The 25619-nt window shown below is 41.1% G+C and overlaps 1 protein-coding gene across 3 annotated transcripts; it reads right to left on the bottom strand.

Annotated features, from left to right (window-relative positions):
• Positions 1 to 9133: 9133 nt before the first annotated feature.
• On the bottom strand, positions 9134 to 24404 carry postnb (periostin, osteoblast specific factor b). 3 transcript variants are annotated; one of them, XM_084126859.1, is made up of 22 exons: positions 24024 to 24223; positions 23173 to 23271; positions 20172 to 20236; positions 19813 to 19970; positions 19558 to 19722; positions 19332 to 19478; positions 19104 to 19245; positions 17322 to 17534; positions 17103 to 17237; positions 16146 to 16294; positions 15315 to 15451; positions 15106 to 15236; positions 14835 to 14965; positions 13935 to 14037; positions 13761 to 13828; positions 12873 to 12918; positions 12743 to 12757; positions 12453 to 12647; positions 10663 to 10707; positions 10271 to 10312; positions 10155 to 10184; positions 9134 to 10014 (listed from the first exon to the last, which is right to left on the bottom strand). In XM_084126859.1, exons 1-22 carry the CDS (start codon positions 24140 to 24142, stop codon positions 9992 to 9994), a joined length of 2358 nt encoding a protein of 785 aa, XP_083982985.1. In that variant the 5' UTR covers positions 24143 to 24223; the 3' UTR covers positions 9134 to 9991. The 3 variants fall into 3 exon arrangements, with proteins under 3 accessions (XP_083982985.1, XP_083982984.1, XP_083982986.1); XM_084126858.1 differs by lacking the exon at positions 12743 to 12757 and having other exon boundaries at positions 12855 to 12918; positions 24024 to 24305; XM_084126860.1 differs by lacking the exons at positions 10663 to 10707; positions 12743 to 12757 and having other exon boundaries at positions 12855 to 12918; positions 24024 to 24404.
• Between the last annotated feature and the right edge of the window lie 1215 nt (positions 24405 to 25619).

The raw sequence follows: 25619 nt of genomic DNA, 5'->3' as shown, positions 1-25619 counted from the left end.
GAAGGAAACAAGAGCTGCTCGGAACGCCTGAAAGCGGCGGAGCGCATGATGTAAACTCTCAGCGCCCTGACAGGGCATAGGAGGTTATCACTGTCCCCATTATCGGATGCTGGCAGAGCCGAAAGGGAAATAATTTGTGCCCTAAAAGGGGTTCCAATCGCTTTGGGGATGTAACTGTGTCTCGGTCTGAGAATGACTTTCGAGTCGTTCGGTCCGAACTCAAGACATGCAGGGCTAACAGATAGCGCGTGCAAATCCCCCACGCGTTTTACTGAAGACAGAGCTATCAGAAAAACGGTTTTGAGCGACAGGTACTTTAAGTCCACAGATTCAAGCGGTTCAAAGGGAAAAGCCTTCAGGGCCTCCAGGACCAAGGACAGATCCCAAATAGGAACCGAGGGGGGCCGCGGGGGATTCATCCGTCTGGCTCCTCTGAGGAAGCGGATAATAAGCTCGTTCCTTCCTAATGTCTGGCCGCGCGTCGTCTCAGCGAACGCTGCAATAAGCACATACACTTTGAGCGTGGAAGGGGACCTGCCCTTGTCCAACAGCTCTTATAGGAAGGAGAGCACCCGTGGGACCCCACATGCACGTGGATCTAAGCTCTTAGTAGCGCACCATTTAGAAAACACCGACCACTTAGACGCGTAGAGCCGTCTCGTGGAGGGGGCTCTAGACTGCGTGATCGTGTTCACGACCCCTTCTGGCAGGTCAACGGGTATCCGTTGATTACCCATGCATGCAGAGACCATCGTTCTGGATGGGGATGCCAGATCGATCCACCGGCTTGAGAGAGGAGATCCTTTCTCACGGGGATCGGCCATGGGGATGAGTGCGACAGCCTCACCAGCTCTGGGTACCAGGTTTGGTTCTCCCAACGCGGGGCTATAAGAAGCACTGGGTGGTGCGTTTCCCTGATCCTCGCAATGACCTGTGGTAACAGGGAGATCGGGGGAAAAGCGTACAGCGGGAGGCTGGGCCATGTCTGGGACAGCGCATCCTCGCTTTTCGAGAAAAATTTCGGGCAGTGAGCGTTGTCTCTTGACGCAAAGAGATCGACCTCCGCTCTGCCGAATAGGCGCCAGAGAAACTGGACTGATCGGGGGAAAAGCGTACAGCGGGAGGCTGGGCCATGTCTGGGACAGCACATCCTCGCTTTTCGAGAAAAATTTTGGGCAGTGAGCGTTGTCTCTTGACGCAAAGAGATTGACCTCCGCTCTGCCGAATAGGCGCCAGAGAAACTGGACTGTCTGGGGGTGCAGGGACCATTCTCCCGGGGGGATGATGTCTCTGGACAGTCTGTCTGGACCGACATTCAGGTGGCCCGGCACGTGCGCGGCTCTCAGCGAGCGCAACGAGCGGTGAGCCCACACGAGAAGGCGTTCTGTCAGCTTGCACAGGTTTCTGGATCTGACGCCGCCCTGTCGGTTCACATAGGATACCACTGACATGTTGTCTGAGCGGACTAGCACATGGTGATCCTGTATAAATGGGAGGAAGCGCTTGAGCGCGTTCTCGACCGCTATCATCTCCAGTTTATGTGGAGGCATTTCTCCTGGTCTGACCACAGGCCAAAGACCGGTTTGCCCTCGAAAAGAGCGCCCCAACCTGAGGTGGAAGCGTCCGTCGAGATAACTTTGCGGTGCGAGATGGCTCCCATTGTCACTCCCCGCTGGTACCAGTCGGCCGCTAACCAGGGCTTCAGTGCTGAAACGCAGCTCTGAGTCACTCTGATTCGAATGCCGCCGGAAGCCCAGGCTCTGTGAGGCACTCGGGCATTCAGCCAGCGTTGTAGCGGGCACATACGTAACAGACCCAGCTGAAGCACTGCTGCAGCTGAAGCCATACAACCCAGCATCCTCTGAAATGTCTTGAGAGGTGCGGTGCTGCCCGGCTGAAAAGACGCGGCTAGGCGTCGAATGCAGCGCGTGCGCTGTGTCGACAGGCGGGCCGTCATTGCCACAGTGTCCAGATCCAAACCCAGAAAAGAGGTAGATTGACTGGGCACTAATGAGCTCTTGGTCCAGTTGACCGTGAGCCCCAGGCTGTCCAGGTGGCTTAGAAGCACTGTTCTGTGGGCGATGAGTTCGGCCTCTGACTGTGCTAGAATTAGCCAATCGTCCAAGTAGTTCAGAATTCGCATTCCCCGACCCCTCAGGGGAGCGAGAGCCGTGTCCATGCACTTCGTAAATGTACGGGGTGCCAGCGACAGGCCGAAAGGCAGGACAGTGTACTGATATACCTGACCGTCGAAGGCGAATCTCAAGAATGGCCTGTGACGGGGTATTATCTGGATCTGAAAGTACGCGTCTTTTAGATCGAGAGATATAAACCAGTCCCTCGGGCGAATTTGCGCGAGAATTTGCCTGGTTGTGAGCATTTTGAACGGTCTTCTCATAAGAGTTTTGTTCAAACGTCTCAGATCCAAAATTGGTCTGAGAGCTCCGTCCTTCTTGGGAACGAGGAAATAACGGCTGTAAAAGCCCGACTCGCTCATAGAAGGGGAAAACCGGTTCTATAGCCCCTTTGCACAGAAGTGTAGCTATTTCTGCTCGAAGTAGATGTGCTACTTCCCCATTCACTCTGGTCTCGGTACGCGCTTGAAAGCGCGGAGGGCGGCGAGCGAACTGCAGAGTATAGCCCTGTTTTACTGTGCTTAGCACCCATTCTAACGCGCCTGGAATAGCTTCCCACGCTTTCGCGTGTGCAGCCAGGGGCAGAATGGCCTCCGAGCTCTGATTGCCGCGCGATGCGGGCTCGAGAGCTCGAAACGGAGGCGCGGGCGCAGCGCTTAGATACGGCGGCTCGCATGCAGCGATAGCTGGCCGTTTTACACACAGTAACCCAGTGGCTTTGGACGGGGAACATACAGTGTGAGGCGCGACGCGCGAGGGCGGCGTCGGGGCGAAATGTTTGTTAGTATGTGTGAGCGCTCGAGGGCGGGCACAGGACTTACATTTAAAACATGACCGGTCGTGAGAGGCCGTGTGACAGAGCGGGCAGTGAGTAGGTGTGGGCACGGGGAGGTGGACACGTGACCTACTTTTAACACTCGAGCGGCTTCTGCCTGCTTTATGAGAGTGGGCTCTGTGAGAGACACGGGATTTATAGTGCTTGTGTGCAGGGGTGAACACGGAAACGTGGGCACATTCACTGCATTTGAAACGCATACGGCGTGAGCCGTGCAACCAGACATTATGCTCATTTGAGATTTCTCTGGGTCGCCGTGAGAACGGTGGTTGCGCGCAGGCGAGCGGGTAGATATACCGGCTCATTGGCTGCGAGGTAAACATCTGCAGTAGCCATGGCAATGGGGACTGACAGAGCGTGAAGCTTTGTCGGTGATCCAACCGCAGCGGGACTTAACCGTCTTTTCTTCCCTCGTGTATAGAGGCTCAATAATAATCGAGCACCATGAGTAGGAGGGGTGCGAGAGGCGGGTTCGCTTTCTGTATGTAAGAAAAGCTGGCCGCGAGCTCGGAGAAGCGAACAGCATAAATTTTATCTGTTGCGAGAGCCAGGATCGAACACGGGTCTCTGGTGCGTAAGTCTATAATTCTGCCACTATACCACAGGGGAGAACACAACAGCTTTCGGTTAGCGCGAGCATATAAGTGAGCGACCTCAAGTTTGTTTGCAGGCGTGCGTGTAATAAAAACAGGCTCGTTTACTGCAATAGTAATATTTCCAGCCGCCTGAACTTAAGAGTGGACTGAGAAATGTGTGAGAATTGGCGGTTTGTCCGGCCACAGCGGGACGAAAACACTCTCTCTCCTCTTTTCGCCGGTGAGTGAGGCGCGCTCGCTGAACGTTGCTCGTGACCGTTGCTCGTGACCGTCCGCTCTGTCATCCCTTGTGAACGGCGCAATCTGCGCGGCCCAACAAGGGGGAGAGCGGGTTCGCTTTCTGTAAATAAGAAAAGCTTGCCGCGAGCTTGGAGAAGCGAACAGCATACATTTTTATCTGCCGCGAGAGCCGGGATCGAACCCGGATCCCTGGCGCAAAAGCCTAATATTCTGCCACTGAGCCACAGGGGAGAATACATTTGCTTTTGGTTAGAGCGAGCATATAAGAGCGTCATGTCTTGCGACGGCGTTTGCTTGCAGGCGTGCGTGTATTTATAACAGGCTCGTATACTGCAATATGAACAATTCCAGTCGCCTGAACTCAAGAGGGGACTGAGAAATGTGTGAGGAACGGAGGTAGGTCCGGCCAGGGCGGGACGAAAACACTCTGTTCTCCTTTCGCCGGTGAGTGACGTGCGAGGACGGAGTAGCTTTCTTGTAACGTAAAGAGAGCTCCAGGACCGTTCGCTTCTGCCATCCCTTGTGAGCGGCGCAGTAGCGCGGCTCGAACAAAGGGAAAGGAAGCTCGCTCCGAGACCGTCCACTTCTGCCATCCCTTGTGAGCGGCGCAGTAGCGCGGCTCGAACAGAGGGAGTGTATCTATCTCATTCGCCTCATCCCGTGACGCGGCGGCGGCGCGGGCGAGAGCCGGCGGTTGAACGGCCGGGAGGGGGGGCGGAGAGAGCGAGCGAGAGAGAAGCTCGAGGGAGAAGTTCCGGCGAGCTCCTCAGTCACATCAGTGTCCGGAGGTCTCTGCGAGCGGCGCTTCTTCTTGCGCGGCCCGGCAGGGACAGGCGGAACGACAGCTTGGTCGAAAACTTCAAGTCGAGCCCGCAGGGTCGACATTGAAAGTTCTTCGCACTCGGGGCAGCCGCCCGTAGAGAGTGCGGTGGCGGCGTGCTTGCGGCCCAGGCAGAGAGCGCAGATGAGGTGGCGGTCTCCGTTGCTGAGCGGGGCGCGGCACAAGCCGCAGGAAAAAACGAGGCATTTTTAGAAAAACGCCTCGTGCTCTTTTAGAATGAGAGAAAGTATGTGTCGCAGTAGGCGAACACACACAGCAGTAAAAGGATATGTCGCCGGATAGCGTAGCAGGCACGGATGGCTGAAGGCGGCCGGCTTCTTCAGGCGCTGTCCTAGGCTTGCTGGTCGCTGGTTTCAACGGCGGCGGCTCTCAAGATCCAGCGATGCGAAGAGCTTCGCTGAAGACAAGAAAATCAGATATTCAGCCTGTGAGCCTTCGTTATATACACTCTGGCCACACCCATCTTGACGGTTAGAAGGGTGTGGAGGGCGCGAAGCGCCCTCATTGGAGGCCACGTTTCACAAGGCTCACTGATAGGCTTAAGCAGTTGCCGCCGAGCAGCCAATGAGCACGCTTATACAGCCTGCCTTGATCTGCCGGCTGCCGCACTGCGTTGACAATGAATACAAAATTAAGGATAATTTTTGGCTTCAGATCTCGAAGAAAGAAGACTTTCCCGTAGCGTAAGCAACTTACGCAATACGAGAGAACCTCTCGTAAGAGAACATTACATATCAGTTTGTGCCTTATATTGTGATCTCACATAGCAGAATATTTTAATCCAGACACATGTGACGCATATAACAAATACATGCATGCAGTTTTGACAGCTTTAATCGCCTTTTTGATTCTTACATGAGTTAATTGACGACAGAACTACGGCTACAGCACGCCGCATTTGCACGCGATGTGCGTACCACAAGCACAGTAGGCCTACAACAGCTGTCAGCCGTATGACAGAAAAGTTAGTTTTGCTGACATTTGACCTGACAACATCTCATCTTCCCGAAGATAGCCAACTGAATAAGGACAACGCCCTTTTCTCAGCATCTGACAGAAGTGTCACAAGCTTTCACACACATCTTCTAAAATAAAAGTAGCATCAGAAAAAAAGAGAATTACATTTGTTGTTGACTGCACACTATTCGACTTCCTCAAAACGGTCTTGCAACCCACCAGTTGAGAAAGATTAACTATATTTACTATGTGCATATCACTGTCTGATGTTCTGCTGAAGCTCATTCGGCACTTGCTCATTTCCGCACTCGTTTGGCTTGCGCCTGGCGTGTGCATCTGAAAAGTCTCATGTTTTTTGTGGTCTTAAAGAGACGGTTCAGCGTTTTAAGAAACGCAATTTTTGTCAATAAAAAAAGAGACAGAAACAGCAGTTGTGAGAGGGGTGGCCAAAGGGGTGGCCAAACTTAGACCAAGGGTGGCCACGGCCACCCCTGGCCACCCCCTCCGCCAGTGCAAGTGGGTATTAATAAATCCAGCAATGGTTCCTCTTCAGTGTAACTCCCCATTTCAGACATGTCACATTGCAATGGTTGGAAGTAATTTGTTTAGTGCCTGTTTTGTTGAGATGTAAAGGTCTGGGGCCTCATTTATAAAACTGTGCGTAGGAACCTTACTAAAAGTGTACGTGCGCCCGAAAGCCAAAAATGGCGTACGCAAAAAAATATTCAGACTTATAAAACCGTTCGTACGCCAGAACCTGCGCAGAATTCACTTTATAAATCCCAGTCAGCGGAAGATTGTGCGCACATGCGTCTCCACCCCGAAATAACCATATATGGAGCTTACAATGCCTAGTTTTACTATGCAGATCCTCATCTGCATATCATTTGCATATGATTATTCATCCACGTGATAACGTTTATCGGTACAAGACACATTACATTAATAAAAATCAAGTAGTTGCCTATCCTTGCCTTGTTTTTGAATACATAAATCAAATAGTGTAAAATACATTTCAGAGAAAGTTTTTCTCAATCTTTTCCACTGGCCAAATTGTATTTTTAATTGATTTCTATTTTTAATGGAAACAGATAGGCCTTGGGCATTATTTGCACGAAACTATTTTCTCAGACAATCTGGTATTATCATGATAAGCAATTATCTCTGTGGTTAAAACATTAAAACACAGCACGCCACAGGAAAAGTGTTCAAAAACATCGCATCCACAACAAATATTTCTATATTGATTGAATTTGAATATAAAAAATGTTGTAACTTCTCAGTAGGCCTAATGATTTCATGTTTAAGTGTTTAACTCCATTAATTTGAATGGCATATTTAATCTAAATGTTTATATCAGAAGTAAAACATAGTTTAAATCATTATTTTATTTATTTAAACTGTTATTTGCGTCAGTTTCACTAAACGGCCCAACGCGCTCGCTGGCGCGGACATTTAAGAAGGGATGGATATTTGCTTAAGTGACAGGCTTGGTGAGTGAAATTATATTTGTATTATCTTTTTGTATATGTTTAATTTTCTTTAGATTCTCTGTCTAAAAGTGACCAAAATACACTTAACTCCAGCTCACCATCGGTGTCGCCAGTTCCCTTTGTCTCCATGTGCGTATGCACGGCTCAAAGTTTGCTTAAAGGTGCGCACATTCTCCCGTCAAGTTTGTTTTTTATAGATCACAACCTTTGCGTGGGAACTGGCGTACGTACGTTTCCAGCCCCGTTTTGTGCGTACGCACGCTTTATAAATGAGACCCCTGGTGCTTGTGATTTTTGCCCCTTTAGGCATGGCTGAACCTGTTAGGTCTGTCACAAGTGTTCATATGCGTGTACATTTTAAAGTTGCCATGAAATGGAAATTGCAATAGTACTTTCTTCCCTATTGTAACACCCTTGCCCATACTTTCTAGTTGTCTTATATTGTATGTAAGTCTGAAGATGCACTTATTCAAAAAGCAATCACACCCAACAGATTTTCATATCATTCATTTCGTATTATTCATTTCGTATCATTCATTCGTTCGTATAATTTCAAATATCCGGATAGATTGTTTCAGAGGGAGTGTATGAGTTGCAACCCACCAGAATGTGCCGAACAATCCGTTTCCCAGCTCGCTGCTTTGCGATGCCCCTCTTGCCTGAACAAGCCATTGAGGGCTGGGCTCTTACATAAATGCTCAGGGCTGTAGCTATAGGGGATCCGGGGCCCCAGTGCAAGTTGTTGCTGTGAGCCTTCTCTGGTGAAAATTGCTGGGGCCTCCCCCAAAGCCAGGGGCCCTGAGAATCGTGACCACTTTTCTCCCCTCTAGCGACGGCCCTGCTGCTAATGAAAGATAGTGATATAGCATTTGGATATATAAAATGATGGAACAAAAGCTTTGGAAATTATCACAAGCTTTGTTGCTCTTATAATTAAAATAGCTGAAGTGAAATGACTCAAACATCACTCGTCAGAAACATGATGCTGGTATCTTACTGTAGTTCTTGGAATCAGCTCAAATCAATCCAGCTGCATTTTATGCAAACTTCAGTGGGATGCATGTCACCACTAGCCCCCGTCTAAAGTGTCCTGCTTTGACCTCCACCTCTATTTAGAAAAGAACTGCAGCAAGTTTAGTCTTGCATTCTGAAAAAATACCCTCAGCCTTTGCTTTCTTAGTTGGGTTGGCTGTTTGCATTTACATTTATTTTATATATGTATATAGTTTGATCATTTGACCGGTCCGAACTGTGGATGAATGATTATATTTTTTATACAGTTAAGAATATAACAATATTTAGTAAAAGTAAAAACATTACCATATTGCCCATTATCTTACATAGCCAGCATTTCAAGAAAACTTTGTTTTCAAATAGTTTTCAAATAGAAATTTGTTTTCAAATAGTTTTTTAACAGCTAAAGAAGAAAGTTGAACTACTAAGCTCATACATGGTTTCTTTTTTTCAGACTTTCTTTAGGTAACGTTCGCTACATTCCATATTGACACAAAATGTCAGTGTATGACATGCTAAAACGAAATTCTGGAATAAAGGTGTGCCTTGACTTATCCCACATAGACTGCTTGAACTCAGGCAATAAGAATGAATGTGTATCTCCTGAGGAAAGACAAAAAAGGAGGACAAAAAAATTTCTTAAATGGAAAAGTTGATGAATGCACAAATACATTACACGCTCTGAGAAATTTATAAAACGCGTATAAATATGGACTTTTTGTGCAGATTTCTCTCTGTTCTAAAATATGATTTTTTTCTTAGCCTACATCTCACATTTGAAATATTTTCTAGATATTTCCACATGACAAATATTTTCTTCCTCGAGTAAAATTTAAAGATAGCAAAGATAGCACTTCAATGCTTAAAATATGTATCTATTATAAATTATTTTCATCATTAATATTTTAGATTTTATTGTTATACTTTTATTTTAAATTTTTATAAAATATAAAAAAGAAATAATGACAATACAAATAATGAAATAATATTAACGTTTTGTTACTTCAAAAACTGACACACAATTCCATGTCTAAAAGTTGAGTTTATTATGGAAAGTGAAAAATAAATGCAAAGGAGCCAAAACCTGTTTGTCAAATTAAACTTGGACTGGTAACATAAAAAAAAATTCAGTTTGAGAGTTTTTTTTGTGCAGCACATTTGTGCACGGTTTATGCAAATGTACACACTTACATACACATACAAAAACACCAAGGAAGAACAATCAAACCTCTATCACACCATGAAAAGAAACATGAAAAAAAAGAGAAAAAAAATCAAGATTTTCTAACAAAACACTGCAACATAATTTCTATTTTTATTTTAGATTTTACACCATCTAAATATGAGCACCATAAAATCATTGTCCATGCAACTGTAAACCGTACCCCAGAAAAATAAATTCATACTGCTGGTTTTAGGCATTTGTTCATTTTATCTGTTCCCTATACCATGTATATGAACGCTTCCATTTTTTGAGTTTTTTCATACAAACGGTAATGCATGGTTGTACAAATGTTTCCAAATCATGTAACAAAAACATCAGAAAGCATCAGATGTTGTTTTGTGTAACATCACATATGATCATTTATTCATGACGAAGATGAAACTGTGATTTTTCAGCCCATACTTTACAACAAAAAGAGAGAGAGCTTATTTATATACACATTTGGGGAATTTTGTATCCCCATGTGGACCAAATGTACTTGAACAAAAATCACCATTATCTCTGGAACAAACAGGAATGATCAATATTGAGTTTGTTTTTCTTTTGCCTTAAACTCAACTTCAACCTGGTAGGTTCTGGACCACTGCGCAAGTAAATGAAGGAAGTACTCTTCAGGTCTTGTTTTCTACTTGTGCTCTCTCTGCCCAGTCTAGATCTAGACTCTCCTCCGGGGTATTCCTGAGATTATGAAAAGAGAGGTCACGGAGATCAAAGCTTGTAGCACATTGCTTGTTCAATTGACGTGCATGCAATATAAAACATAAAAAAATCTGATAAAAAAAAAAAAGTGTCAAACTGATGTTTAGTGAATTATTTACCTGGCCTTCTTCCAGGCACCCTTCTTCCCTCTGGAAACAGATTAGCAAAAGACAAAGAGGTCAACCATGTTGGGACAGTTTAGCTTGACATACCTTTGCAAATGTTAGAATCTCACCTTGAATGAAACTAGTGATGCTTTCAGGGTCCTCACTGATATCTAGTGTGAAAGAATAAGAAGAAATGATGAATAATACTGACATTTATCTGATTATACACGAAGAACTAGAGAGAAAAGGAAAAGGGAGTAGAGTTCAGTGGTTGACTGGGTCGGCTTTACTCCGCAGCTTGCAAAAGATTCCAAAAGAGTATGAAAGGAAAAACAATAAATCAAAGGTTTTAGTTGTCTTTTACCAGTACCCTTAGCACAACAGAAAGACATTGTATTCTGTAACCTGGAATAGGACAAACTTAAAGGAAAAAAAAGATTTGGAGTGAGGAAGACAAAATGAGGTTAACTGTTAGCTCTGATGCTAGCATGCTAATAAAGGGTTCAAAGTGTCACACTACCATAAAGCTCCATATCGGAGGAGCTGGTGACTGAATATTCTGGACCTGTTGATACAAAACATTAAGCAAGTGTCAATACTTGTGAAATCCAGGTCCAGGAAAGGATGGGTTCATTGCTAGAGCAACATGCACTGTTGGGAAATATCACACTTGGTTTTCGTAGACATATTCCAAGTCACTTTATCACACATTTGTCTTTTGGAGAATGACCAAACATTTGTAGTATGAGTATGACTAAAAGGCATTCATAGTTATAAGTCGTCATTCATAGTTATTAGGACGTTTCTTTAGCTATGGGTGTGTTTGGCCCAGTGGACTTATAAAATCAATGCATCATAAGAGAAATCTGTTATTTGTTTAATCGCCAGAACATTTTCATCACATCTTATATTATTGCATTGTGTTTAATAGCGTTGTGTGGGGAAAATTACATTTTAAACATTTTAAGAATATAATGTTTGGCTGGTCATTTCATAGCTAGCATTTTACTAACACTTTTTGCAAACAAAAATAAGCAAAATTTGACTGTAATACTTACAAAAGTACAACAAATATACTTAGGCTGCGTCTCATTTCTCTGTCTTACCCCTTACTCTTACCCCTTCCCCTTGGTTTTGCGTGTTCATGTGAGGGGAAGTGGTGTCCCAATTCTCATGTTGATTAAGGGCTAGGGCCAAGGCGTAGGGCTACATAGCCCTTGAAACGAAGTTTGCGGAGGACCACACTTGAAAGAGAGGGGTAGGAATTTCTCAGAAGTGAGTCGCACAAATGTAAGTATTTTCAGCAGTTTAATGACACTCGTGTTTTATGATACTTTTAATAAAATGTTCAAGCGGTTTTAATTGTAATGTTTTTGTTTTGAATTGCTATGTGCTATTTGCCGTTTGCTAATGTTTTGCTTAGCTATGGTGTCGCCGGCGCCGCCGTTAAATACAATGAAACAATGTCTTTGACTGATGGCACACAAGCGTGCAAAGATAAAGAGAGACCAGACAATCGATATCACAACCCGAGACGACGGCATCTTCGTTTGTTTATGTCAACGCGTATCGCCTCTGTTGACGTAGCAGCCAGCTAGCGGAAAGAGAAGATGACGCAAACGGTAATCGAGTGGTGTCTCATTTCTTAGAGAAACGTTCTTCCCCCTACCCCGCTTCACTCGGTATCGAGGGGCAAGGGGAAGACGCAGACAAAGGGGAAGGGGAAGGGGAAGGGGAAGGGGAAGGGGAAGGGGAAGGGGAAGGGGAAGGGGAAGGGGAAGACAGAGAAATGAGATTGGCCCTTACACTTATCTCACCAAGTAACTTTTGAAAGATCTTTATTAGTCAACAAATTGTTGGTTGTGGTTGAAATGGCACAACAGAGGATCAGCCAAAAAGTGGTATAAATCCTTTTTCATTCAATGAAATTTCAATAAGTGGTCACATGTTAGATTTAGGTCCAATTCTCACTAACTAACTATTAACCATTACTTTTGCCTCAGTAAACCCCTAATTATGGCTTATTAATAGTTACTAAGGTAGTCGTTATGTTTAGGTATTGGGTAGGATAAAGGGTGTAGAATATGGTCATGGAGAACAAGGCATTAATATGTGCTTTAAAAGAACTAATAAACAGCCAATATCCTAGCAATATGCATGCTAATAAGCAACTACTTAATAGTGAGAGTTGGACCCTAAACTAAAGTGTTACACAATAAATTTACAATTACTTTACATTGTTTACATGACAATAGCTTTAATGCAATGCTATGTGCAATAACTATCATTGATGTGTTTAATGGTGTTTACCTCCAACGACTCTGGTGACTTTGGTCATAGTTGGTTCCCCTTCGATTACCCTGGTGACTTTAGTGATAGAAGGTTGACCCTCAATCACACGGGTAACCTTCGTAATCCTCGGGTCGCCCTCAATAACCCGTGTCACCTTGGTGATGGTAGGCTCTCCCTGGATGACTCTGGTGACTTTTGTAACATCACCAGGAACTGCATATATAAGAAACACAGTAAACAAACTTCATGCAGCACAGAGTAATAATCTAGCTCTCTCATGAATAATGAGTTTCATTGGTGTCAATTACCTGTGATGACTCTTCCTAGAGGGAAAAAGGTGAAACATGATTGTCAGATTTCAAGAAAAACGAATCTTTGAGAAAACAGATAAAAAGAAACTGATTGCGCTGAAATGAAAACCATTTTTGATATACATACTCATAAAAGTCAGAGGGATCTCCTGAAATCTGTATCCAGAAACATACTACAAAGGAAAGAAAATACACGTTGACACAGAAATTCACTTATGTAAATATCCTGTCTATAACACTTTTTAGGCATGGCGGTAGAATTACACAAATAAAAAGAAAAGATGGCATTAGGATCCCACTGGACATCTGTTTTGGGAGATCATTTATATGTTGCACATAATCGAGTCCAGATCCTCAGGGCAAACGGGCCCCTAAAAACCCTTGCCGTGGTGGAGAGGCTTGTGTATGAACTGCAATGAACCTGAGAGCTATGCCGGCAGGGATTTTATATCCCTGGCAAGTTTAACTAAGCTGGACAGGTCAAAGGAGAGGAGGCAGACAAAGCAGACATTATGACTATTTGACAGAAATGGTGGCCATCTTGAAAATGGTGGCCATCCTGAATTTTTGAGTGGCACATACCTTTTTCCAAAAGAGAGTTCCTTGAAGAGTATTTCTGCCTAATTTTATGCTTGCATCACCATTTGAACAATTTAAATAATTAATATTCGACAGGAACGGTGGCCATCTTTAAAAATGGCGGCCATCTTGAACTTTTTCTATTAACATGTACTTTAGAGAGTATATTTGTATCAAATTTTATGCTTGGATCACTGTTTGAATAATTGATATAATAAGCATTGAATAGCAATGGCTGCCATATTTTGAAAAATGGCCGCCATATTGCATTTTTGAGTGGCCAACGACTTTTTCCAAAATAGTGGCCCTTAGAGAGTATCTGTGCCAAATTTCATGCTTCTATACCAAAGTGAACGATTTTTTTTACTAATCTGCTGCACTAAAATGGGTCTTTCTGTGAACGACTTCAAGCTTGTTGCATGTTGCAATTCAATACCTTAATCTGGATGTATCGGATGATCCTTGTCAGGAGTGAACGGAATTCCTGGCTACCAACAGGTATATCTTTTAAAATAAAACAGACATTTAGTAGTTCTTGAAAAAGGAAAGATTTCCACACAAAAAAACAAAGAAAAGAAAACATCACAGTAACTGCAATTTCAACTCTCACCCTCAGGGTACAGAAGAGTCCTGACGAAGTGAACAACTCCATTTGTGGCCATTAAATCAGACTCAGGAACTTTCACAGTGTTGACCTGCATGCTCTCATTTGCCTGCATATTGCAATATTTTTTTTCAATAAATAAATGTTATCATAAAACATACATAGTATATATTATTATATTATGTAATATTTGCTCATTTTTAATTTTAACAAACAAGTACAATAACAACAAAGATCAAACAGACAAAAAGTGCTGAAATGTATAACAAATAAATTATATTTATGTATATACATCACCTGTATAAAAATTAATAAATAGAAACACACTAATAATATATATATATATATATTTTTTTACATAAATGTAAAGAATGGTAATACAGGTTCTTGTTATGTTTAGGAGCAATGCTGATCTGAATATTATTTTTTTATTTTCATTGGTGTAAGTAAATGTATTCAGATTTAGTAATATTAAATATGCTGACAGCTAATTTAGACTTTTTATGTTATTTGACATTGAAAACCAATTTGTTTACTCTTACAGTATAACCTTACAACATTTTATTTAACCAAAGATTTATGTGACCTTCCCAATGTAAAGGTATATTAAGGTTACAAAAAAAAAAAAACCCTGCTAATCATAAAAACATTCTGTACCTGTTTAATACTTCCGTATATCAAATAAATTCAGTTTTTCTTCTACATATAAATCAGAGGTTGTATCAAGGTAAGTGGTTTACTACAAAGCATGGTTTAATTTTACTCACAGGAAATTCCCACTGTAAAACTCTATATTACAGAGCGGAATCATATAATCTGATGAAGGTTCTTGCATGTGTTCCTATAACAGATGTTATGACTTGAAATTAATTTCAAGGCTGGACAGCAGGAGTGCTTGATACTTACATACAACACCTTCAAATTGCTGCCCTGGAGAGATTTGAGGAGGTTAGTGACTCCAGTCTCCAAGCCTCCACCGATGAAGACGCCGTTACTGAAGTGATAGAGCAGAATGGCTCTGAGGGCGTTAACGTCACCTGATCACAGAGAAGAGACACTGTCATATCCTGTATCCTCTGTCTTTCATCTTTAATCTCATTAATCCTGAATAAAACAAAGCTAAACAGTAATTCTAGATGTGGTGTGCCTTGAAAATGACATGTATGAAAGAACTCACTCTTCAAAAGAGACAAGTCTCTCTCACTGAGCCCTGCAAAAGCCTCATCTGTAGGGGCAAAAAGTGTGAAATCTCCTTCCTGTTTGAGCACATCAGTCAGACCAGCTGCTTCCATCAGAGACAAAAAGATCCTGCAGCAATGAAGTGATAGTCACAAGGACAAGAAAGCAATCTTCACTTTGACTTGATGAAAATTCACTTTTTCTTACTTGAATGCTCCGTTTTTCACCAGGAGTTGGTACATGGTGGACTCTGGTGCCGTGATCAGGGTCTTCATGAGATGGAGGGCACCGTTTCTTCCCTCTTTGCTTCCACGGATCAAGCAGGCGTTCTCAATGCAGACTGCCTTCATAGGTAAAATATTACAAGACAGTTCACTTCCCCTGAGTCTACTAATGGAAACTATTTGAGCTATTACTTAAAAATTACAATGCCAATAAATGTCAATGTAAGTAATGGACATCCCCAAAAAAGAAAGAAAAAAGAATTCATACACCTAACATGTCAGTGAAAACAAAACATCCTTTTTTTTCTCCCCCTGGCTAAAATATATTTTAAATGTATTGTAAATATGTGTAGTAAAAAATATTTTGTTTAAAAGAGGTAAGAAAAATACATTTCAAATACAGTTTCAGATATAAGAGCACATAGAACGAATACATGATTTTTTTTTAAAGTTTCATAAAACTATTGGAGTGTTTATCCATCCTTAAAAAGTTGTTTTATTTTAGTACATTGGAGAAAACTACTTTTTTGAATGATAAATCTGAAATCTGAATCTGAAATACCTGAAAATATATTTAAAATACATTTATATAAATAACATTGAAAATACATATTTCTGTATATTAGCAGTTTCATATGAATACAGTGTGTATATATATATATATATATATATATACACGCATATTTTGGAAATTTGTGCATATTACAATTTATAAATTAGTTGATTAATTAATATAGAAATATGTATATTTTTGCATAATGGAAGATTCTAAATCATAAGAAAATCAAGAACAAAGACATATAAACCAACTGACTGTGCGGTAGACGAAGACTCTGAGAAATTTCCCTGCGAGTGTTTCCAGGAGCTGACCGTTGTACAGCTGACTCAGCACAACCTTGCTCTTGATTATGTGGTTTTCCAGAATGATCTTCAGGAAGCTCTGGTCCATGGACATCACCTCATCTGGATTGCAGAGGAAAAAAATATTTGCACTTGGTTTGGTTTACCATCATGACAAAAAAGTTTTGTGATAACATTTGCCTAATCAATAACATGATATAACGCAACTCGCATTTAGAATGATTAAAAAGACCAATTAACCTCTTCCATGTTAAAACATACACATAACCAAAGAGGCTGTACCATTAAAACATTATATGTTTCAAACTGCAACATGTTAAGACTTGGCCAGCCTTTGGTGGTGAGCAGTTTGTAGAATGTGCATTCCCAGACAGGACTTTTGGTTATTGTAACCGCAGGCACTGTCCCTTTCCCCCATGCAGCCTAGTAAAAGGAACGATTTACCCCTGTAAATATAATGTGATGAATATGTTCACCTGTCATTAGCCACAAATGAACTACAAACATGTGACGATGAGGTGAAAGATCCAGTTAAGCCTCCTGTGAGGTCTTAAACGCTCTGTATGGGAGGTGGGATATCAGAAGTTTTCATCTTCTCTTTCTTTCAACATCTTTTCAGTGCTGGAAGCCCAATGAGGCCCATAGATTAACAGAAGCTGCTATTTTCCATTCACAGGCATTGAATGAATCATATGTTTTTACACCTGCTATCCCGCGAGGAATCAAAGTTATAGTTATGGGACAGCAGAAGTTAACAAAGGCAAGGCACATCAGCAATTGAAAGAACAGAGGTCTTGCTAAGGTAGAATTAAAACAGACAATGACAGAGAAGAAACAAGCAGCTGAGTAAAGGCAAGGAGACTAAGTTAGTTAAACAGAGGGAGAGGGAGATTGACATGTATTTGCTCACCGTTGAAGGCTACGTTAAGTGGAGCCAGGAGTGTGTACTCGGTCTGGGGTCCCATGGCTGCAGACAAGCCTAGCTCTGTCAACATGTCACCGTAGGTGCCCTGCGATTGTCCAACCAGCTCCATAACCTGTTTAGCTTTAAAAAAGCAGAATTACAGGATTTAGGGTCTATTTCAGTCATTTCTGCACTCAGAAAAAAAAAAGATGGTAAGAAGCTTACCAGAGTCTGGCATGAGGACTTGATCGATGAGGTGGATGACTCCATTGGAGGTGACAATGTCCTTCTTGAGCACCATCTTTATGCCATTGACTGTAAGGCTATCGCCATCGCAGCCAATCTCAATGTTGCTGCCCTCCAGGGTCTCATGAGATGTGCCGGCCATGATGGCCTCAGAGCACTGAACAGAGTTCAACAGATGGTAGTTGAGGAGAGCTGGAAGAGAAGAAACATCAGTCTTTGTCATCCAAGCACATCTGTTATTCCTCTTACACGCCTCTTGAGATATGAGGAAATCATGGAAAAAATGATATTATTTATATATTTTTTGGTGTTTAGAGCATACCACATCAGGTAAAAATCACAAATGGAAATGAGTCTGTTTGAAAATGCTTCATACAAACATACTAAATGACAATTTTGCACAGTGATTTAACACAGTATTTGCTTTAAATTAACATGAATGAAATCACTTGTCAAGCACAGTTTTCCTGAGAGAATGGTTGTAAATTTAAAATGCATATCTGCTAGGCTTGCACTAACATATGACACAGTAACTTCAACATGGACTTTGATTTCATGACCTTCAATATTAATTTAATATTTAAATTCTATGATTTAATATATAGATTATGCAGATATGCATGCAATCCATTATGTCATTGCATCTCCAATTAGTTCCCAAAAGGGATCCTGGGGGAGCCTTGGGAGCCTTTGGGTCCTCTCTGAGTGAGTCTCTCAGCAGCAACAAACCATTTGACTGGAAACAGAGTGCAAGTCAAAACTCTAGGGACAAATAAGAGGGCAGAGATCCCATCGCCACCATTTTTCAGTGAATCGTAAAGCGAACAGCTGTTTCCTCTCTATAGGTCTCTGGCAAGACAAGAATTATGCTCTTTTCAGAAGGTCTTAAATCTTTCTCCTTTGGCACTTACAATGAACATTATCGCTTTAATGGTTAAAAAATATATTCCGCATCACTCTGGAAAACATGAACCACTGGGGCCAAATGGGTGCATATGTTCAAGCTGGCTATCATCTCACTGTATTGTTCAATGTGTTAAATGTATTGGTATTATATGCATTCAGTGGTTAACTGTACAATGCATCAGTATCTAGGTTAAGCTTGGAGTTTTTCTTTTTCATTTCCATGGCTTCCCTCAATGAAAGTTGCTTAAGTAGCAGATCAAATGTCTTTCCGCTTGGCACAACAGATTTGGCCATAATATTAGTTTTATTTTAGTTTTCACTCAAGCAGTTAATATAAGCCTTAGGGCATTTCTAACAAACCTTATATTCATGAGAGTGGGGTATTATGTCATTCTTTTACATGATCACTTGCAAAGTTAATGCAACTCCAAAGCAAACATTAACCTCAGTATTCTGAAAATACTGTAAGACGTACCCATAAACTACAGAGAACCTTCAGATATGATCTCTTCTCCAAGTGGCTCAAAGTAGTCCTATAAGTGTTGTTATGGCACTGCTTGCCAACTGTCTGAGAATTCCAGGTCTACAGCTCGGGGTGCAGCGGGCCCATCTGGTTTGAAAGGGGGCAAAATAATCCTTGGCCTCACTCAGTTGACTCATATCAACAAACACGGCACGAGGGAACTGCCAGATCCTTGATTTCCTGCATCTTTGTCTCATTAAATAAGAATAAAGCCTTTCTTTGTGCCAAGTCTGCCATCAATATGGGATTTAACGTGTCCCTTCGACAACTTAAAGCACTCTGTTTGAGAATAGTGCAATGGGAAATCATGGCGCTTTACGTCTTGGGTTTACCTTGGAGGGAAACCTTGTCTTTCATAAGCCTGTCCATAACCTCTCTATCCAGATTTTCAAAGGCATCGTTGGTGGGGGCGAACAGGGTGAAGTGTCCCGACTGACCCAGCCTCTCAATCAAACCGGATTCAGTAGCCACAGTCTGGAAAAGAAATGAAGCATATTACAACTTTTGATTATTTGGTTTGGTTCATGAACTACACAGCTCCAAGTTTCCTCAACACTTACACTCAAAGTGCTTAGTTCGTCATGGACTTCGATTACATCCCTAATGGTGTTGCCAACAGCTGTGATGACGCGGTCAATGACATGGACCACTCCGTTGGTGGCCACCTGGTTGCCGTGAATGATCCTGGCACAGTTCACTGTGACAACCTGAACAAGAACCATGTGTAAATTAAGTCCCTCACAAAGAAGAAAGTAACCTGAAACATTTCTCAAGATATCAAATTACCCCATTGGAGTAATGATTGATGAGCAGGTTCAAGTCGTTGTACATGGAGGTTGCGGTCATTCCGTTCTTGAGGTCTTTGGTGAGAAGCCGTTTGTTGACCATGTGGTAGTGCAGAGCATTATACAGCTCAATATTAACATTGCTCACCAGAGCATTCCTCAACTCCTATAGAACAGAGATGAAGCCAATGCAAAACAGTCAAGGAATTACTCAGTTTCTATGTTTGTGCTGAATATAGAAGGAACAAGATGATACCGTATCCAGAAGATCCCATGCATCATTACTGGGTGCAAAGAAGGTGTATGACCCGGAACCTTCAATCTCTTCCCGTAGCTTGGATATAGCAGAGTATTCCTGGGTATTTTTGGCTTTGACCAGGCCGAGGGTGCCATAAACGTTGTCAATGGGAGCAACTGCAAGGAAAGTGACACAAATTAGCCACAAGATTGCAGCCTAATACATTTTTTCCCTACATTATAGCATCCAAACTAGATATCAATCATACTTAGCATACTTATCATTGTAAATTAGTATTTTATTGACAATATAACCAGACTTTTATGAAATTCCAATGTCAGACTGGTCAGTAAGTAACTACTACGAAATCAACCAACCTGCAGGACAGCCTCTCAAGCCGTCCAACTTCATGTAACCTGGGCAACACTCATACAACACGGTCCTGGACAAAGGGAGGGAAGACATAAAACCAGAAGAACATGTGTTAAGTGAATATTGAAGCCCAGACATTTGGTGCCACTTGAAAAAATAAAATACCGGTAATGTACAGGCTCAAATTCATTTTTTTTTCTTCCTGGATGCCATTCTCACGTCGTTACAAGCCATCCTGGTTTTAATGATAACACAGTTCATGGTATTGGACAGACAGTCTTTCCATATGGCAACCATTAACTGTCTTTGTACATAAACATGCTATGTGGTCCCGAGGTTTGTGCCTTATTCCACTATCATTATGTTGTCATAGCATTGCATTAATACTTAAAGTGCCCTGAAGCCAAGTGCTGAGACCAACTTGGTGGTTTAGTAAGGCTGAGGGGTATTTTTTGGATCCAGGAAGCCTTTAAAGTAAATTTATAACCCAGTGAAAACCCTTGGTTTGGAAGTTACAATGTACAATGGGAAGGAAATGTCGAATCAGCAGTTTTCCAGTAATGGAGGTTGCATTCTGGTTTTTCTGTTTTCATTGAAAACGGCCCTTTAAACCGTCAAACCAAGCTTGTAAATATGTTTCCATGACCACACAAATGGAATCTCATGGATGAGAAGTGCTCTTGGTAGCATTAAGAAACAAAACATTTTATCTAAAAAGAAATTATAAAACTGAAATTATCTTAAAAACTATATTATTAAACCGTCTGAATATAAATCTACACATATGTGCTTTAAAATACAACTATTTTATTAAGCATCATGTAAAAGAAGGAAATCCACTGTTGTACTTCGGAACTTGAATTATAATTTCAAATTGCACCATAAACATCTCCTGTCAGGCCAAGGTATTTTTGTGCATCAATATTTTTTTTCTTTTTTTTCCCCCATTCCATTTAGTGTGTGTTTTGCCAGTTACAAGTTCATATGCATTATAACAGGCTTTTAATATGAATAATGGGTTCAATAAAACTTACCTAAGCTAATTATACCAACTATACAGCAGCCATATTGTAGAGTTAATAAATAGCTGTTAATGGGAAACAGGTTTTTTATAAGGTCCTCTGAGAAAACACCCCTGGAGAGTTACAATCCCTTGAGAAGTTTTCAAAGCTGCTGATAATAAACAAACTCCAGCAGTGGTGGAGATTCAGAGAGAAACACTAGTCAGGGTTAGTGCACATGGAAATCCATGGAAATTAATTCCGCAGAAAGATAAAACAGCCTGCAAATCACCAAATGAGAACTGACAGTCAGTGGTGAGTTCTGTGGAAGAGTGGAAACTGACAAGTCCCAGAGATTGAGCATTCACAAGACTAAGAAACTAATGGGGATTTCAAAGCTGTTCTCTATGTGACCGCCCCACTGAGAATCCAGAAGCAATAGTTTTGGCTCATGGCTGGGCTCCATGTCTTCTATAGAAGTGAAGTGCTGGGAAAGGATAGCTGATGAGATCATTAGAGCCTCACTAGAACATGAGCTTCTAAAGAATCTCTCCCCAAAACGGGAGGAAAACATGACTCCTTTTGACCAGACATGTTGATGGAATGCATCCACATTAATCATTGGGGAGAAGGTCAGATTTTCCAATTGAATTGAAGTTCTCCCTTGTGAGTCACCAGTTCAAAGGATCCACAACATTATGCATATGTTCAAACCATTAGGATGGAGCTAAAACCATCAGATGGAGGAAATTTCTAACAAAATATATAGAGATAAGCTTTGTAGAACATCAAACCAATGACTTGAATGAAAACAGACACTACAAAATGTAGTAATTCTCAAACTTCTCGCATCTGCACATTGAGCCACCATCAGTGATATAATTTTTTGCACCAACCTTTGAAGAAGAACTAAGACTGTCATACTCATTTCAGTTATGTAAGCTAAGCACACTAAACCAGATATTTACAAAGATTGCCAGACCGCTATGTAATGGTCTGCTGAGAGCAGAGAAAATCCTCAGAGCAGAACAATTCCTGGCTTTTCGATATACAAAACTGCAAGATAAGCAGAAAATCTACAGAATATCTCAGGCAAGTCTGGCTTTGCAACTAAGGAAGTTTGAAAACACTGGAGGTTTCCTCACATCAGTGCTGTTTGGTCACATATGAAAGGCCCGGGAAAACTCTTTATGTTGTTGTTCCACTCTTTTCCAACCACAGAAAAAGGACAAGAAACCGGAGGCATGACAAACTCTACATGAATCAACGGTTGTGGTTAACCATGTTGGCCTCCAGAAACCACAACCTCATTACTGGAGCCTTCACGGTAGGACATTTCTGCTCATCTTACGGTAAATTGTTGATCTAGATTTTGAAATCTTTTCTTTGCTGTTGTTGTTTTACATTTCACACATCATTAACTTCACTGAGTTTTGCCAAAGAGCTTCTCGAAATACAAAAGAGCCTGCTGACATTTCCACCTTGTAGACAGCTGTGTATTTTCGCCCTAGGACAGAAATTTAAGGAAAGGTGTTTCAACACAAGCCAAGCACTCCAGGCGAGCTCTACTGCTTTCTTTAATCATCGATGGCATGTCCTGACAACGTCAGTGGGTCTCACCATTTTATACCCATTAAGGTTCTGCAGCTCTCCGGTGGTTTGTGCCGTAGAAACACATGGAATTTGGTTTGTAGCTGTAGAGCAATTCTTTGTCTTTGTTTTGGCAGCCATGTTGAACTATAAATCTACTGTTGCTGTCTATTTCTGTATTTTACAAAGTCATTTGGATAGGAAGCATTGTAAATTAAACTATTAAGCTGCATTTGGAGCTCAGCTTGAGTAGGAATTCATCTGTGAATGTAACTGTTGGAAGTCTTCACCACTCTTACCAGTTGGGACAGTGACCTTTCACCTTTGACCACTGGAGCAGCATGGAACTTTCCAGTTTCTGTCAAAGAGACGGGATTTGTAATAGCCTCCAGAAATCATAAAACATCACACTTACGCTTTCTTTCCACAGATGGCCCCTTGGTACCAATTACGGCAAGTGCTGAAGTATTTCTTCTTTGTCCCCACGACTTGCTGGAGAGCGCACACATTTGGTCTGCAGAGAGGTAAAGGTAAGACAGGACGAAATGAGTAAAGCTGGGAGGTCACACTTTAGATTAGGGTCCAATTCTCACTATTAACTAACTATTGAGAACTTTTGCCTCAATAAACTCTTTAATTATTATTAGTTACTTAGGTAGTTGTTCAGTTTAGGTATTGTAGGATTAAGGGATGTAGAATATGGTCATGGAGAATAAGGCATTAATATGTGCTTTATAAGTGCTAATAAACCAATATCCTAGTAATATGCATGCTAATAAGAAACTAGTTCATAGTGAAAATTGGACCCAAAAGTGCAACAGAAATTATTTTGTGACAGCATGGTGCTTTAAATCATTTACAAAATACATAAAAATAAATCATGTAAAAACATTTTGTGCAGGTAACCTAAATATATACTTATAAAATCAAGTGTTTCACTATAAATAAATATTTTTTATATGTTATGAGTCAATAATATTATTTAGTATGACAATCAACCTGACTAGATTTGTTTACACAAAATAATAATAATAATAATATAAATAATTTCACACAGTTTGCATATGTTGCACAAAGACAAAAAAATAAAAATATACAGTAATAACAACAGCAATGTAATAGTATGTAAAGTAATAACCATATGTAAAATGTTTAAAAAAATATATGTATAAATTATGAAAATTATTCTTAATTGAAATATATTTAAATGATATATGCTATTTATAATTTAACAATTGAATAAATAAAATGAATAATATCTCTTACCCTTCTTTCTTTGCTCGAATACGACTATGGGCAACTATCTTGTCATAGGCTGAGGAGTCTGCCTGGTCAAAGGCAGACAGCACAAAGAGTGCAAAAGTAGCTGCAAAGAGTCGCTTCATCCCTGCTTTCCCCACTGTGAGACTTCAGAGCAAGAATGGGCTCCAGCTGAGGGGGAGAGGTCTTTTATAGCTCAGCTCTCTGCAGCAGGACAGACTGGCAAACTGTCAATGCACCAGCCTCCCCTGTTCACCAGTGTGTCTCTGTGATCTCACCTCCAACACTGAATAAGCAAAACACAAAGAATGGAGGATTAATTCAACAACGAGCTGAGGTGTGAGGAGGAAATGTTGTCGAATTCCTAACAAAAGAATAATTATATACAGTACACGCAGAGCTCTTTTAGTCCATATTAGGACTGGTGTGGAACTTAAAAAAAAAAAGAAGTGATAATTGTTGTTCTGTGCAGGTGCTATTTTGCATATGAAAAAAAAAATCAGCAGAAATATGCAGCATACATATGCTGCGGTTTTCCTAAATGACTAAGGGTCCAAAAATCTGAGAAATGCTTCTATTTTGCTTTTCTGATTCCAAATTTTCATTCCAAATTATATAATCAGAATAACTATTTGAGTGAAAAGTTAAGAAGAAAGTTGATAATGTCTTTGACAGTATGTATGACAGCAGAACTCAAACTAGTTTGTATAAAAACTGATGATCATGTATATGCAACAACTGAGAATGATCCAAATAGCATCTTTTGTTTCAATGGAAGCAAGGACATCTGACCTTTTGAAGATCACATGCTCAATGTCACAAATTTAAATCGTAAATATTTCTTCTTCATTTTACGTTTTATACATACTAAGATTCTAAATATTTTCAAAGATTATTTCTAGATACATGTTTTTTCAGTATAGCTTATTTCCACTTGAAAAAAATCCCATATTTTCACTATTGTCTCAGACTTTTCGACCTCATGCTACATTAATCAGGTATATTATATAATGTAAAATTGTTTTAAAGGAAGTCTGTTGGTAAACCTATTAATGTAAAGTATTTTAGAACTAAAACAAGAATAAAACTGTGCAAAACGAAGGCTGCCGGAGTAAAGTATAAATCAGTTTTACATAACGCCATAGCTTCACTCCAAGTATCCACATATTGACACCAGTACAAATCAAGTCCTGAAGCATCAGACACAGTTGTTTCATCCAGATTCATGTCTCTGTGCTTGGCACACTCTTGTGGCCAGATGCAAACATAACTTTGGAAATATGATGTTATCTTGACAACCTTTAGAACATTTTGAATGAGTGGCTCCATCCTGTGGAAAGCTATTGCAACAACAGCAATACATAAATAAATAAAAACATGAAAAAATATATATTTTTGACTTCACACTGTATAGACATATTAGCATGGTTTTTAAGGATGTCGCCCAATTTGAAGTCAGCCATCTCTCTGCCTGATGCCGCCCTTAAAGTGCACTTTGTTGGCCCTGGACATCCAGCAGAAGTTATAAAAGGCATAAAGGTGTAGTGAACATAAATAACCAAGTTTTTCCAAACACTCATCCCATCTGCCATTGGTCACAAA

Source organism: Abramis brama (genome assembly GCF_963993115.1).
Source record: "Abramis brama genome assembly, chromosome: 10".
Taxonomy (NCBI): domain Eukaryota; kingdom Metazoa; phylum Chordata; class Actinopteri; order Cypriniformes; family Leuciscidae; genus Abramis; species Abramis brama.
This window is presented reverse-complemented; position numbering and strand designations above follow the sequence as displayed.